The 15019-nt window shown below is 43.8% G+C and overlaps 1 protein-coding gene across 7 annotated transcripts in view; it reads left to right on the forward strand.

Annotated features, from left to right (window-relative positions):
- Positions 1–15019, forward strand: part of LOC117426882 (ankyrin repeat and SAM domain-containing protein 1A-like) — a 62440-nt gene that overhangs the window by 22039 nt on the left and 25382 nt on the right. For 5 of the 7 annotated variants that reach the window (XM_059004272.1, XM_059004274.1, XM_059004276.1 and 2 more), the window contains 5 exons: positions 383–426; positions 1452–1572; positions 3960–4489; positions 12940–12993; positions 14479–14548. In XM_059004272.1, the coding sequence (XP_058860255.1) occupies positions 383–426; positions 1452–1572; positions 3960–4489; positions 12940–12993; positions 14479–14548 (819 nt within the window). The remainder of the gene's footprint in view (positions 1–382; positions 427–1451; positions 1573–3959; positions 4490–12939; positions 12994–14478; positions 14549–15019) is intronic. The other 2 variants (XM_059004273.1, XM_059004275.1) reach the window with 2 other exon arrangements.

The raw sequence follows: 15019 nt of genomic DNA on the forward strand, positions 1-15019 counted from the left end.
TTTAAGAATTTATTTTCTCCAATTTGAGACTTGCTGATCTTTACATGGAGATGTGCTAAAACCAAAACTTTAAACTTTGTTAAAATAATTTCAATAGATTTTTTTTGTATGTCTGTACCTTACAATTAAGTACAGAGCTCTCTTGATTTCGCTGACTAACAACAGAATCTAGTGAAACACTGAAAACCGTGTATTAGTGAAGTCTTGTACATGACAGTTAACGGTCCGCATTGCCTAACTGCGAATAAACCGAATCCATGAATTGCTGAATTGTGAAATAGCGAGGGAGCACAGTGTGTAAAAGGTTATGGCACATTTTTGCATTGAACACAAGCCTCCAAGTGGCACAGAGTTGTAAGTGATTCCTTGTTTGGTTTTCCAGATGAAGGCCGCGCCTCTCTGCCTGCAAACAGCCTTCTACCTCAGGTATAGTAACTCTGTTCCTGCTGGCGTCTAATGTACAGAATGGACCTCCGTTTCAGATCTCGCCCAGACTTTCTGTAGACCATCATTACTGCAATGTTTTACACCATATGGAGCAGAACTACACTTGCTTATGGCATACCAGTAACTCTTATTATTTGTGATTGCTGGATAAATAAAACTGCCAGTTTGTGGTGGCTAGTGCACACATTATCCCACTGTTTGTTTCTGCAAAGTCACTACATTAGACTTCAGTAGAAGGTTAATAGTCTTACATTGCAGAAAATGATCTGTCGATATCAAAATACATGCATGTATCGCATACATGTACATACTGTACATGCAATATTCTATACATGTATGTCTTTATATTGGTTATGTTTAGGAAAGGAAAAAAACCACGTAATCAAAAGTATGTACTACATATTGCAGGTGTTTCAATTCTGTTTCTAGCTGTCCCAACAGTTTTGATCAGTCAGTCCCTAGTGCTTCTGCTCTGGCTCTTTCTCTTCCTACACAGTGTCCCTCTCTTAGTTATTTTATCTCTCTCTTACTGCCCATTCATCACTGCCCTCCTCTCACTCTCCTTCTATCTCCACCTCAATATCCTTCCTCCTGATCTATCACTATCCTTCCCTGGTGGTTATCTCCTAATTGATTGTGCTCCTATCTCATTGCCTCTTTGAAACTCATCTACCCGAGCTACACTTAAACTTCAAGGAAGACTATCTGGCACTTTAAAAAGAAAAAAACTTTAGTAAACTCCCCTGAGAGTTTAGAGTTTTAGGGAAGCCTAATGTTGTGTAGGGAAGGCTGCAGTTTCAGTTTGTGTTTGCTGAAACAGTTCATGTAAATGTAAAAGTTACTTGTGACTTTTTGTAATACAGACACATAACTGTGGATGACTGATTACAAAACCTGTTCTATTGATTTAATTGGATGCATTCTGCACAGCTACCCTTGTGAAGGCCGGTCTCCGTGCCACCTGGGTTCTGGGTGTAAGTGTCACGTTTTTTTTTCTCTTACAGACCCAGCAGCCAAAGCCAGCTCCCTCCTCAAATCTCCAGCACTCAGTCCAGGGCGCCGAGTCTCTGCCCCCCTCAGGACGAGCTCCGAGCCCCGGGCAGCACTCTGCCAAAGCCAGCGCAGGTAAGAGGCCGGTGGAGTGGGTTCCTGGCATGCTGCAGAACCCCTTGACTCTTGGATTCCAGAGCACAGCGTGTTCTGTATTCCTTCAACTCCCTGCTCTTGTTCTGTCTGCGGAATCGTTTGAATCAGGGTTGGGGTCAGTGGAATTCTTTTGGCTACATTTTGATAAGAAGATTGATTTTCCTTGTGGTATGTGCTAATGCACGGCTGTCACAAAGACGGCCAGAGTGGGTGGCGTCAGACCAGACAGGAATTCAAAACAAAGACAGTGGTTGATGATGAGCTGAGTGCAATGGCTGCACTCAGCGTTTATTAACAAATAAAAGGGTTGAAAACAGCACAAAACACGGGACACGGCACTTCACGCTAAAATAAACAGGTAGACAAAACGGACAGACACTAACAAACAGGGACGAACAAACACGGTGAGTGAAAACACTATTTACTTTATATTTACGTTCTTCCGTTCTTATTTTAACTCTCCTTCTCCACTCACCGAACACCAACCCCTAGTGCAAGAAACGTGCATCTATATATACTGTTGTGCTGGGATTCAATTACTAATTAATTACTCACTTGAATCCCAGCACGTGAATTCATTACGTGAAACCCCGTGTTCACATATTATATTTTAAATGCACGTGCGTGATGTGCAATCCCGTGCCTAAATACAAATATACACTATTTAAATACACGTGAAACACAGACCCGTTTATATCCCGTGTACCAATGACTATACACCAACATTTACACACGCAACATACACACAAAACACACAAATGCACACAGGGGCGGGGCGCATTGCCACAACGGCACATTAATATTCAACGCTTTTCTTATCCAGTGGGGTGGTTGGCAGGTTTTCCTAATCCTCTCCCTTTTCCGATACAGGCCCTTCTGTTAAGAGGATTCAGCCTCGTGCCTCCACCCTGGCACAGGGCACAGGCCACAGGCGTTGGCAATGCAGCCTGGCACAGAGAGGGGTGAATGTAGCTCGCTCAGCTGGGTCTTTGAGTCCCCTGCTGTTCTTGGCATAGGGAGCTGTGAATGGCTGCAGTCTGCCAGTGATAAAGCCTGCAGTGGCTTGGGCTGCTGTCAGTGGCTCTGTGTGATTTGGATTTGATTCAGAATTCAGAACACTGCAGCAGCAGTACAGGGACAGAGAAGTGGAAAGTCTTTGTGAAGGGGAGGTGTATGTAGGTATTTACTCTGCCTGTCAGTCTGAGTACCCTAGTGAGTGTCTAATCTGTCTTTGTTCAATTACATTACATTCTTTTCTTTAAATTGAAGATTCAAGGCTCTTTTTATAAAATCACATGCTCCAGGAGTAAGCCAGAATGTTATGATGATGAGGCCAGCTGTATGACCTCTGAACTGTTTCATTGTCACGTCAAGGTGTTTTTAAAGGCATTGTCATGGCAGTGAAACAGTTAAGTGGGTCACAGCACGACTGTAATCTCAGAGGGAACAGCTGCTCCCTGTTTAACCCTGAGCACATTATTGACATTTCCCAAGTTTCAAACAAGGCTGTCTGTTTTCAGCAAGGATGCCAAAAATGCATTTCAAAATCTGAATGCAAGCCGACATTAATAAAATTAAGATTGCATTCAAAAATGAGACTTGCAGCTCATTTCAGTACATTTTAGTGTATTAATTTATAGAGAAGGCATATTTTGGATTTTGCGCAGTATGTGCAAGACAGTGGTCGCACAGTGAACTCATTCCTAAAATCTGTACTTAAAACCCACCTACCCCCTCCTGCTCCCAGTCTCTACTCTAACCACTAAGCTACTGCCTTACAATGAAGTTAAAGTGGATTAGGATAGCTGGAACCAGTCTTGGAATTTGGCTGATGTGGGTAAAAGCCTTGTATCCCAGCTAGCCTTGGAACAAAGAGGAGTCTTGCTTACACACAGTAGCCCTTTGATATCAGAGAGCCCAAGGATGAGGGCTGACTTCTCAAATGATCTCTGGGAAGAACAGAGTGTCTTGCTGTGTGTACCAGTTAGCGCAGTTATCTTGGCTGTTCAGTATGGGAATCGTAGAGGAAGAATGCGTGTGTGTGGTGTTTTTTGTTTTGTTTCTTTCTAAACTATCATGACTCTGAAGTAAACTCTGTTCTGCAGGGTCTGCATAGCTTCCTTGCAGCCTGACCTTATAAAGCAAGCTGTTAGCAGACTGCTTAGTGAGGGAGCGGTGAGCAGCAAAGCATAGTGAAGGAAGGGAGGGAGGGCCAGCTTGAACTGCAAACTCTGGAATTTCATAAGCATCGTAGGACACAAGCAACAAGGAACAATCGCGGATCTGTTCTAGCTGTGTGGGCTACTGAACGGCCAGTAAACTCCCTCCTAATACATTTTTACTGTGCAACTGCCTTTCTTTTGTAGATAACTCCGGGAGCACACACCCGAATACAGAGTGCCTAGAAGGGAGCGTGATTCCTCAGCAGTTTTCGGGACTTTTGCACGGAGCTTCCCCAGTCTTTGAGAACCGGGAGGACCCTTTCACTGGTGGGGGGGAGAGTGGCAGCAAAACCGCTGGACCCAGGACTGGAGCGTCTGCCGTGGAGGTCAAAGGCGGTTTAGAAGCAGCAGTAACTGGGGCAGCCATGCAGAGCTGTCCCTTGGACCCCAAACCCAGAGTGGTCTACAAGACCATCCTGCACACCAGCATCAACCAGCAGGCGACGGGGGGCGGGGCCTGTGGAAGGGGGGCGGGGCCTCTCCCCTGTGGACGGATCCGACCCCCCGGTGACCTCAAGCTGGCGCGCAGCCTCTCGAAATCGGACTCGGACCTGCTGGTGTCGCCCCCTAGCGAGGAGGACGGCTTGGGCAGCCGCAGTGAATCGATCTCCAATTGCAGCGGAGGGAAGAAGCGGCTGGAGAAATCGCCATCCTTCGCCTCGGAGTGGGACGAGGTAAGAACTCCTTTTCCTGTAGCCTGGTCAGTACTGGTCGGTCTCCCCAAGATGCTGCATGACTATACAGCAGGGGTGCTAATCAGTGCTTTAATGAGTGTACCTGTTATAGGCGCTTTATCAGCATTATAACTGGTCCTTCATATTATTAACATGCCAATATTTAAAATACAGCCCTACAGATAAATGGCTGCATCCTGGTATCTTTTCTGTAGGTCATATGGTCCTGTTTAGCTTCCAGCAAGCAAGCTACATTTTATCTGTGAAATTATAGTTTAAAAAAAAAACAAGCAAAGAAACTGAACGTTTTCAAAGGAAGAAAAGGGGAAGCAGTAATAATGTTAGTAAAGATAATTAATAATTCTCGGTCGGCACCCGTTATACATGTGATCAGCATCACGTGTTACAAACGAACATGGAATAAACACGGGTCATGAAATCACATGAATTAACAGGGCTGAGTAAAAAATGGATTACTTCAGAACTCTTTTTTTTTGTAACAGACTCTTTTTTTTGTTGTTGTTTTGGTCACTCATAAGGTAGGTTGAACCGCGATCACTAACCCTTTTGAAAAGGAGCTCAACCACGAGTTTCTAAATGGGTCAAATTTACTGTAAAAAAAAAAAAAAAAAAAGCAGGAGGAAAAGCAGACAGGTGACCCGTGATGACACAGAAAGAATAAAATACTCTGAATGTATCTATTGAACATATTGCTGCTCCTAATGAAACCCTCAGGGTATGCGTCCTGCTTGCAGCAACATCACATTGTCTCTCTGTAATTAAGGCATGCAATGGAACAGATCTGCTAATTGGAGATGACATTGTACTAAGAGCAGGGTTCAGCCATTTCGAAGGATAATTCACACTAAACTGAATTGACGAGCTATGCTAAAGCCTTGATTACCAGCTCCCTAACACACCTAATAAACCAGACGCGGTTTGTAATTGAAGGAAACCGCCTCTGCGTTAATGCTTAACAAATTGCTGCCACTGGGAGGTGATTGATGAGAGAGACACCCGGACACACAGAGATGGAACCCTGCAAAGTTTATAGAACACAGCCGGCGTTCTTTCTGTGTGGTCCAGTGGTTAAAGAAAAGGGCTTGTAACCAGAAGGTCCCCGGTTCAAATCCCACCTCAGCCACTGACTCATTGTGTGACCCTGAGCAAGTCACTTAACCTCCTTGTGCTCCGTCTTTCGGGTGAGACGTAGTTGTAAGTGACTCTGCAGCTGATGCATAGTTCACACACCCTAGTCTCTGTAAGTCGCCTTGGATAAAGGCGTCTGCTAAATAAACAAATAATAATAATAATTTTTAAAATGGCCAACGACACCAGCTCGTTAACATCATGATAGCTACCGTTACGGCAAACGTTTTGCTTTTCTACACAGGAGAAGTGTTTCGAAGGCTGTTGAGCTTCAGCCAAGCAGAGCGCCACTTTCATGTGCGGTGTACCATCCCCCACAGAGAAACCCTTTTCATGACATCACCCTGCCATTCTGAGTTTCTGCAGTGCTTTGCTGTTGACTTCCCTTCCATACGATGACACAGACAGCCTCGTAGCCACTTAGCGGTATTCTCCTATCCCTTTTCAATGGGCTAAAGGCTGCTTATGAACAGAAAAAAAAGTCGGGTTTGTGGCTTGTATATTAACAGTAAAACAATAGACAGTGTAATAGTCTTTCCAGTAAATGAAGTTAATTTATGGATGGTTATATATGGTTATGGGACAGGGAACGTCCTCATACGCAAACATTCTCCACCTTAGTGTTTTAGGGCAGGTGTCTGTATTGAGGAGGAAATCGTCTGCCATCCGTTTCCATTGTGTTCAGCTGTTTGGGGACTGGTGCGTGTCTGCGCTGCTTATAAATAACCTGCATAAACTCCGGCTTTATGCAAATGCTAGGTAGGATTATTTCAGTGCTTGCTCATTCCCTGACAGGTGGCTTCTGTAAGTTTTGTTCGCTGATAAAATATTTAATTAGCTCATCAATAACGAATGGTCTCTTTAGCGGAGTGGGTAATTTGATTGCTGGGTGGCTGTGCTTTAACTTGCGGCGATGCTTTCATCTTTAATAACTCGCATCGTCCCGCTGCAGTTATTCAGCATCTCTCTTTACCCCCCCCCCATGAGAGACGACCAAGTGAGTGGATTTTTAATATGAAGCTGTGCTCACAACAGAATACACAGCTGCTCTTTTTATTAAGTTCAATGTATCGCTGTCACGTTTCGGATGTGATGCATTTTGATTGGACCAATTTACAAGAAAGACAACTGCATGATAGTCACGTCCTTTGCTGCTTAGGGTAAGCAGATGGACGAGACACCTAAAATAAATACAAAATATCATTTTGCTTTTTATTTCTGGCAGTTTGAGCCATTGCAGCAAGGGGGACCGTAAAAATTATAGATATGTAAAATTTATAGGAGACCTCAAACTAAAATACATATTTTAAGTAAAGCCTGAGAATGACACTGAAACCCTTAGGTGCTGGATTTCAGACCAGAACCACCACAACCAATCATAAAGGCATAGTTAACTATAAACAAAGACCTTGCTTTATGAACCTGAAGAAGCCATTGCAATGTCCTGCGTCCCATCATCTCTTATTACAACACTGTTCAGCACTGCTTAACTGTAACAGATCACCCCTTTTCATGCTAATACGATTCTCAACAATACAAATATCAACAACGGCATAGTCAATTAATCCTCCTGCCGTAGATAATGTCTTCTTGTCAGCGGTTTTAAATCTGCATTAGCCAGATGCTGCTGTGGTCTCTCTACTGGGTTGTGTAGAGGTGATCGGTTTGTGTCCTGGCTTTTTACATTGTTCTGCTAGTGAGCACGTTTTCTATAAGCATAGCACTCAACGTACATCCCTCGCCACGGCTGCAAATTTAAAACTATACTCACAGACAGACGCCCCCGTGTGCCACTGTTGTTAATACTCTCAAGAATGGTGTTTTATCACAGTTGAATAAGTGGTTTTCCGAAATATATGGTTTTAGTATAGAGACGGACAGCAGCAATCCTGCTGACCTCAACCTGTACATGAAAACAAACAGGCGTTCTTGTACGTGGCCGCAGTTTAATACGAGAGCGCTGTGCTGGTTTATCTTAACACTGCAGCATAGGATTGATGCTTGCAATTAAGGCAACACAAAAAAGGGACGTGTTTACCATTCGGGCAAGCAGCTGGCAGCTGGGTTTGAAATGATTGGCCAGATTAAAATAAATGGGTGGAGGGGAAGAATCAAGCTCAAGATAAATAAGAAACCATTGTATTGCAAAAAAAAAATAATTGTACCAAGGCACTAGGACATTAAAATGTAAATTGTGAAGAGCTCTCAAGCAAAACGGTTTGAGATACAAGGAAATGCATGGGAAATCTGTCGGAATCCGAGGCTGGTTGCTGTATCAGGAGATGAAAATAGTGCATGTTAGGTTTGAGATGCATCTCTTTGATAAGGCTCTTCAGGAAGGTAATATTAACAGTCTTCTTTCACTGTCGTTCCATTGCATTTCCTGACAACCTTTGCTTTGGTTGGGAGCAGTGGGATTTGTCTCTTACAGCCAACAAAAAGGTACGATTTTAAATAATCTGAATACAATACCCCCTGTCAGTTCAGCTGTCTTCAATAGCTTGTTAACCTTGGTAAAACACAACCTGGTACCCTGTATTCAAGTTTCATTCGTCATTGTCAACAAGCATTCCTTCAAATGAAGGTATGAAAAGTGTTTGTGTTCACCAGAAGTATCAGACATGGTTTCTACATTGTATACCAAAAAGAAATCCTAAAAAATTGCAACGGAGCCATTCCGAATGATTCCCTCCATAGAGAAGGGAAATGAAACAATTCAAATGGTATTGTAAAGCTTTTGAAACTTTAAAGGAAGGCGTATTGGAATAGCCGTCCTGAGAAATCAAGCATTTTATTTTATAATAGAATTTACTGAAACAAATATGAAGCTGTTTGCATAGACATCCTGTTCTGACAGTATTGTGTGTGAGACCATTGGAAGAACACCTCCAAGCCAGTCTGATTCACATTCAGACGCCCAAGTAAAGCTTATTGAATCAGAATTGATTAACACTGCTGGGCTTCTTTATAAAGTAAACACCCACTGCCTACTTCTATTTAAAATTAGAACATTTTCACAATTACCAGCATCTGTACATTATTTAGAGGTTCTTGTCAAAGCTGTGCGTATCACAAGAACTGCTGGCTGTGAGGCCTTGTCCTTGTGTCCTTGGAAGGCATTTTACAATGAGCTTCTCGACCCCAGTGGGCTCCTCAAATGCAATGACTAGTTTGCTGCCCCGCTCAGTAGAGAGAGTTCTTGTTCCGTTGGTGTTTTCGTTGTCGCTGCCTGTGCAATTCAGCAGCCCTCTCTCTAGATTCCAATTGAAAGATATGCTTGTTCTGTTTGAGAAAATGAGTCTGATTTTATAAAAGTTTGGAATGCATTAAAACAGTTTTATAAAAATACAAATAAATCGTTTTTCTTACTGTAATTCCCACATTGCGAGTTCAACGTTTTGCTTCAGCCAGATATACCCATTCCACTGAAGGAAGCGTCAGGCTGTCGAGAGCAAAATCGAGTTTTACTCCTATTAGAGATGATGCAGCTGTGCCTTCCTGTAGGGAATGTGTTTTTTTTTTTGCTGTAAATTATTTGCAATTTCATTATAAATATTAGCATCTGGTCTTGATCTAAACCTTTTAGAGTCACTGGAGCTGCAGCCTCAGCTGTTGCTGTTGGGGTTTCATACAGAGGTCAGTAAATATTCATGAGTTTCCAGGAGGAAGCCCTCTACCAGTGGGCAGAGGAATTGCACACAGATTTGACTGTGATTAACGTTGCATGAGTTTAAATTTGCTGAGTTTGTCTTGTGTCCTGTGTAATAATTCAGGGAAGGGAGCACTTAGAACTGCAGTGTAAGCCTTCTGTTACACTTACAAACACAGTGAGACGGAGTGTAGCTGCTCAGGGGACCACATGTGAGGTGCTAATACTGTACCCTGACGTGTAGAATTATAAAAACTGCATTGCCCAGGTCACAGTGCAGCCCAGCATTGTCAAGGACTGCTGTACTGTATGGAAGCCCTTGGCCTCCATGCCTGCCTGCCCCGTGATTGTCAGTCAGTCTGTGAGTTGATGGATCCCAGGCTCGTGCTGGCCTGGGGGCCCCTCTGGTTCCAGTCTGGGTCTCTGTGAGCCACAGCCTGCTTTTCCTGTGTGACTGAGTCCGAGGCGACAGGATTAGAATTGCATGAGCCTCGCTCTTCCTTACTGATGAGCAGTGACTTACAATGACTGCTCATGACTTGCTAATGCTGCCTTTCAGTACTTCAGCCTTGACCAGATGGGACATGCTCCACTGAGTTTTGTTGCAGCCTCAGATTAATTCAAGAGAGAGGGGAGGGGGGGGAGTGTCATTGTTCTTCTTCCAGCATTTATTTTTTTTTGCATTTTAAACACAAATTATAATGTCCTGCAATTCTGTTTGTTTCAATACAATTCCACGATTGCCTGCTGCATTCTTTAGATTTTCCTGCTCTCTCAGACAGTGGCTTAAGTGTAGAAAAACTGGCCAGCTAGAGAATTTGAACACTGAGTTTAAGATTTAAATCTGCTCTGAATTCTAACACATACCTTAATTATGCTAACACAGAGACACACTCGCACTTAAAACATAACAGTAATGGATAATGGTCTTTTAACAGAACAATATCAACGGTGTGGCGTGTACGCAGGCACAAAATGGCGGTCGCGTTTAACCCCAGTGGTGGCGACATGGCTTTGGTTACTCAAACAATTTGAGAGCCTGTGTGTGTGGAAAAGATGAGTGTTTCACTGTAGAGAATATTCCTAAAACATCCGTCTCCGAGAAGGGAGTACGTGACAACTGAACGCCTCTGCTTCTGATTCAGAACTGCTCTGACGTCAAGGCTTTTAAACAGCTATTCTTAGTAAATCCAATGCAGTCTTCTCCCAATTACAAAAACAAGTAATTACCTGGCTAGGGATCGGCCGTGTCAGCACAGCACATTTTCTAGATGGGAAAACTTTTGCAAAATCACAAGACGTGCACCACAGAGCCTTGCATCAGTCTAAGCAATCAGCCCTTAAAGGAATGATATCCACTGTGGTGTTTAATGAATTATCATTTGTACTGCTTACTAGCACTAGCAGCATTATGAACATTATTTAGCACGCCTGCCCGCCCTCCTGCAGACCTCTGGAGGACTGAGCGCTAATGGTTTGTGATCCTGTGTGAGGTGTGAGCCTCTCTTACAAAGCAGCGCCAGGGGGTTCACAGGGAATGTAATCCCTGAAACCTCTCCCCTGTGGGCTTGCAGCTAAAGGCCAGTGTTTAATGATGCACTTGTGGCATGGAGCTGCATTAGGGTAGCGTGTTCATGACACTGCCCTCCTAAAAAAAAGCCTTTTTGCAAATCATTAGGCCATTATCAGACTTCGCCAGGCAGCAGTGTTTAATCACACGTTATATGGAACTTGTAGGGAGGCTCTGTTCAGTCAATCAGCCAGTTATATTTTTGTTTTATTTTTTTCATGTTTGTTGTTACATGCCAGTAAACTTAAAGGAAATAAAAAGATGTCATACGGATAACGGGCTTTACAATAATAAACGGATGGGGTATCTCTGACTTACATTGCAACTTCATGGTCCCGAGGTTTTCTTAAGGCTTTCCACAGTGTGGCTTCTCATATGGAAACAGAGGAGGGTAAGTGAAAGATTCCTTGTGTGTGACGGACCTGGCTGTTAAAACGCAGCCTGGTTGTGAAGGTCACAGTGCTACAGCATGTTATGTGCGGGACCATAATAAGGATGTCGTTGAGAAGACAGCAAAGATTTCCATTACACGAGAGTAGATGTTAAAACTTCATGCTGATTTGAACTCGGCTCTCGCCAAGATAAGCACCAACTAAGACGTAGCTTTACAGTAAACTAATGTGATCCATATGCGTCTCCATCCATTTACGTTTCCTTCCATATGATGATGTAGATATCCTTCTGTCTGGTGTTAATGGCTGAAGTGTAATGCTGGCTCCAGGGATCAGCTTATTTTGCCTCCCTGGCGCATCAGCACACACAACGGCTGCGATGCTGGCTCCGGGGATCAACCAAAGTGCGGCCTCCCCAGCGCATCAGCATGACAACCGTCTGGATTGAGCTAAGTAGGGTACATCTCTGGGGTTTTCAAGTGGGCACCTTCCATCCTCAGTGTTTCGTCGACTAGCCCACGACACCTCAAGAGGGCTCGACGGTGATTCTGGCGTCCCAGCATCACCCCCCTCCGTCCCCCACTCAACTCAGCCCAGCTTACTTACCTGTCCCCAGCCAGAATCTTTCCGTCTCAACCACAGCCAGTTGCTGCTCCTCTCTGCTGCTTCAGATAAGTTCAAGAAGGTGCAACTTAAGTACTGTTGAGTTACTATACATATTGTGTCAGAAAAAAAAAACGTCCAAGAATTTTGGAAAGTAACCGAAAACAATAATTTCATACAGTATATAAAAAGCGAAAGCCCCGAAAAAAAAAAAAAAAAATCGATTTACATTAAAATTAAATGGCTCAATACCAGATGAAACTGGCACCTCCCCAGCAATGATGAAGTCCCTTAGGTTTGCTTGGAGATTTAATTAAAACCCGTCCTTTTAATGACCTCCTCTTTATTGAGACGCCCTGCCCACTAAAACACCACGTTTTAATGCCCTCTGTGGACAGCTTTCAGTGTTCAGCAGGTTATGTGCGTTTTTTACAGCGTTCTTTTTCAAAGACCCCGCTGCCACACACACACGCACGCACGCACACACATGCGGCCTCAGGCTTGTAAAAGCATCTCATTAACACTAACAATTAAACTCAACAATGTGATGAGCATGCTCCCAAGCTGAAGCCTTCAGTGAAGACCCATGCAATGCTTCAGCCCCTGTCTGTCTTCCCATTCAGCAACACTTCCAGAAACACACCTGACATTGCAGCGTTGCCTGTTTACTTCAACTTTGCCGTTCACTGCATGTTTTTTGTTTGTTTCCCTCGTTTGTTACACTTACTGCGTTGTCATCAGCTCTATTGTACGTACCTAATCATTGTTTCCCAATGTCACAGTTTGTACCATTCTATGACCAAAGCGGATAATTATATTAAAAGGTCTATGGACTCATGGAAGGTGGACTTCAGGAATTGGGCCCATTTTGTATTTAAAATGTACGCTACAAATTAATTCATTAAGTATTTTTCTTCTAATTTAATAATGATGTGTTTTAAAACTTATTTTTCAAGTAAAATAAAAACGCAATCTGTTTTCTACAGTGCAGTAGGGTTGCCTTTGCGTCTTAATACCGGCGTCCACTATTGGACCTGCAGTGTAACCCAGCAGGGAATGAGAATGATTGTTATTGAATTTCTCCCAGCAGACGCGCCGGCCCCCGGCCCCAGTGCCCCGCAGAGCTAAGTCAGTTCACAGAGTAAGACCATTTCCCAAATTGTTTTGGTGTCCTGGGGCTTTGGATGTGGGGGTGGTTTTGGGGGTGAAGGGAGAGGGGCTGCTGCTAACGTGTTTCTTCTTTTAGGGGGTCAGACGAGCCCGGATCTTTATTGGTGCAGCCAGCTGTCGCCAGTCACTGGATTCTGTGTTTTGTTGAACGGGCTGTGTTGAAGCGCCTTGCTTGTATGCTCTTGAGAAGTAATGCTACGCTAAAGATCTGTTCAGCAACCATGCTGAAGTGGTTCTGCTAGCTGTGCTGTTCCCATTACTCCCCAATACTTGCTGTCCGTAAACCAAAAATGATAAACTCTTTCAGCACTGAGAAACTTTACAGACCCTTCGGGTTAGGGCTGCTGTTTTGCAAGAGTTTTCTTTCTTGTATCTCAAGCGTTGTCTTTCCTGGACCTGTATGCAGATCTGCAGGGGGAGCTCAATGCTCTGAAGTACTGTACAATGGTAAAAGGGGGTGGAAGTGACAAAGTCACGTAAGCTAATGTATAGACAAAGGGATTAGAAAACGTTTAGACAGTGCCCTTTTAGATGACCTGACTGGCAAGTCCTTGTCCTTTTGAATACCGTCTCACAAAGCCATGCAGTCTGATTCAAAGGCAAAGAGGACTGTGTGTAAATCCCATCCCTGTTCACCTCACCACAGCCCCATGACTGGAATCCAGTGAGTTGGTGACGGTTTGTAGGTCTGTTCTTCTGCTGCTGCTGCTGCTGCTTCCTGCGGTTTCTTTGTGAAGAGTCGCCCTGTGTGCATGCTGAAAGGGGGCTGGCCAGGGCGCAGTGGTCTGGGTTTGGTGTAGAATGCATTGCGTTGTTGTGCTTTGTTTTTTTTTTTTCAGAGCTTGGGATTGCATGAGTTAACTGTGATTTGCATTTTAATATAAGATTTTGAGCATTCAAAAGTCTGAGAACTCTCTCTGGAGCTTTTCAAGCTCATCGAGAACACGATGAAACTGTTAGACAAGGATACAAACTGTTTTGGGAAGCGTCTCCAGGACCGAAAAGTTTGTCTGCTTGACACAGTCGATTTTAGGTTTCTGCTCGGTCTTAAACTGTGTCTCAAAATAAAATAAATAAGTGGCCAAAAGCACTGAATTTCAAGGTAAGATTTTACATTTCTTTGCTTTTAGACAGAGGGGGTGGGTGTTGGAACAAGCAACATTGAAAACAGACGCAACATCAAGACTAGCCCTGCTCTGGATCTCAAGGTTCATCCCAGTACACGACTCTGTTCCAATCACATTCATTAAATGACCCCTGACCAGTTCACTAATTTAGGACTTGATTGTTCACTAATTTAGGGCCCACTCGAACCAATTCTATAAATCCGGATTGCTCTGAATACTTGGGAATAGCTATTTCTAATCCACCCGGTAATTCCTGGACCCCAGAGAGAGAGGGATTATCACAGTTCAGTATTAATGATAACATTCTCACCCCATTGTCTTTATTTCAGATTGATAAGATTATGAAGTTGATCGGCGCTGGGATCGACTTCTCCGGAGACCAGACGAGCGCAGCCTCAGGTAGGATTCTGCCGGCCAGGAAGGGTTAATAACCTCCTTGTGTCGCATGGGCCGTTTTCTGAGAAACACAGATGCTGTGAAATGTGCTGGGAGGTCAAGAAAGAGCAGCACTGTTATGATATTCATCCATCGTATTGATAGAGACACGGTCTGTTTCACTGGTGAAACAAAGGCTTTTTAACTAAAAGTGACACTGAAAAGGACTGGGGTGCAGCGTGACTTTCGTCACCCTTGTACATTTCTCCGTAGTGCGACACTCAACGTGCAGTCGCTATAACACTAGTTCTGTACAGCAACGACTTCAGCGTGATTTAAAAACCGTTCTGTCATTTCAATATCCTGCCGTTCCTAACGCATAAGGAATGGTTGTACAGGTGCATAGGAAGAAATGGCCTTGGAGCTCCTGCCGGTTAGGGAGGCAAATTCTAGTGTGTTCCACCTTTTCTGATTTAAAAAAAAAAATAGATTTAA

This window comes from Acipenser ruthenus, chromosome 29 (genome assembly GCF_902713425.1).
Source record: "Acipenser ruthenus chromosome 29, fAciRut3.2 maternal haplotype, whole genome shotgun sequence".
NCBI lineage: Eukaryota > Metazoa > Chordata > Actinopteri > Acipenseriformes > Acipenseridae > Acipenser > Acipenser ruthenus.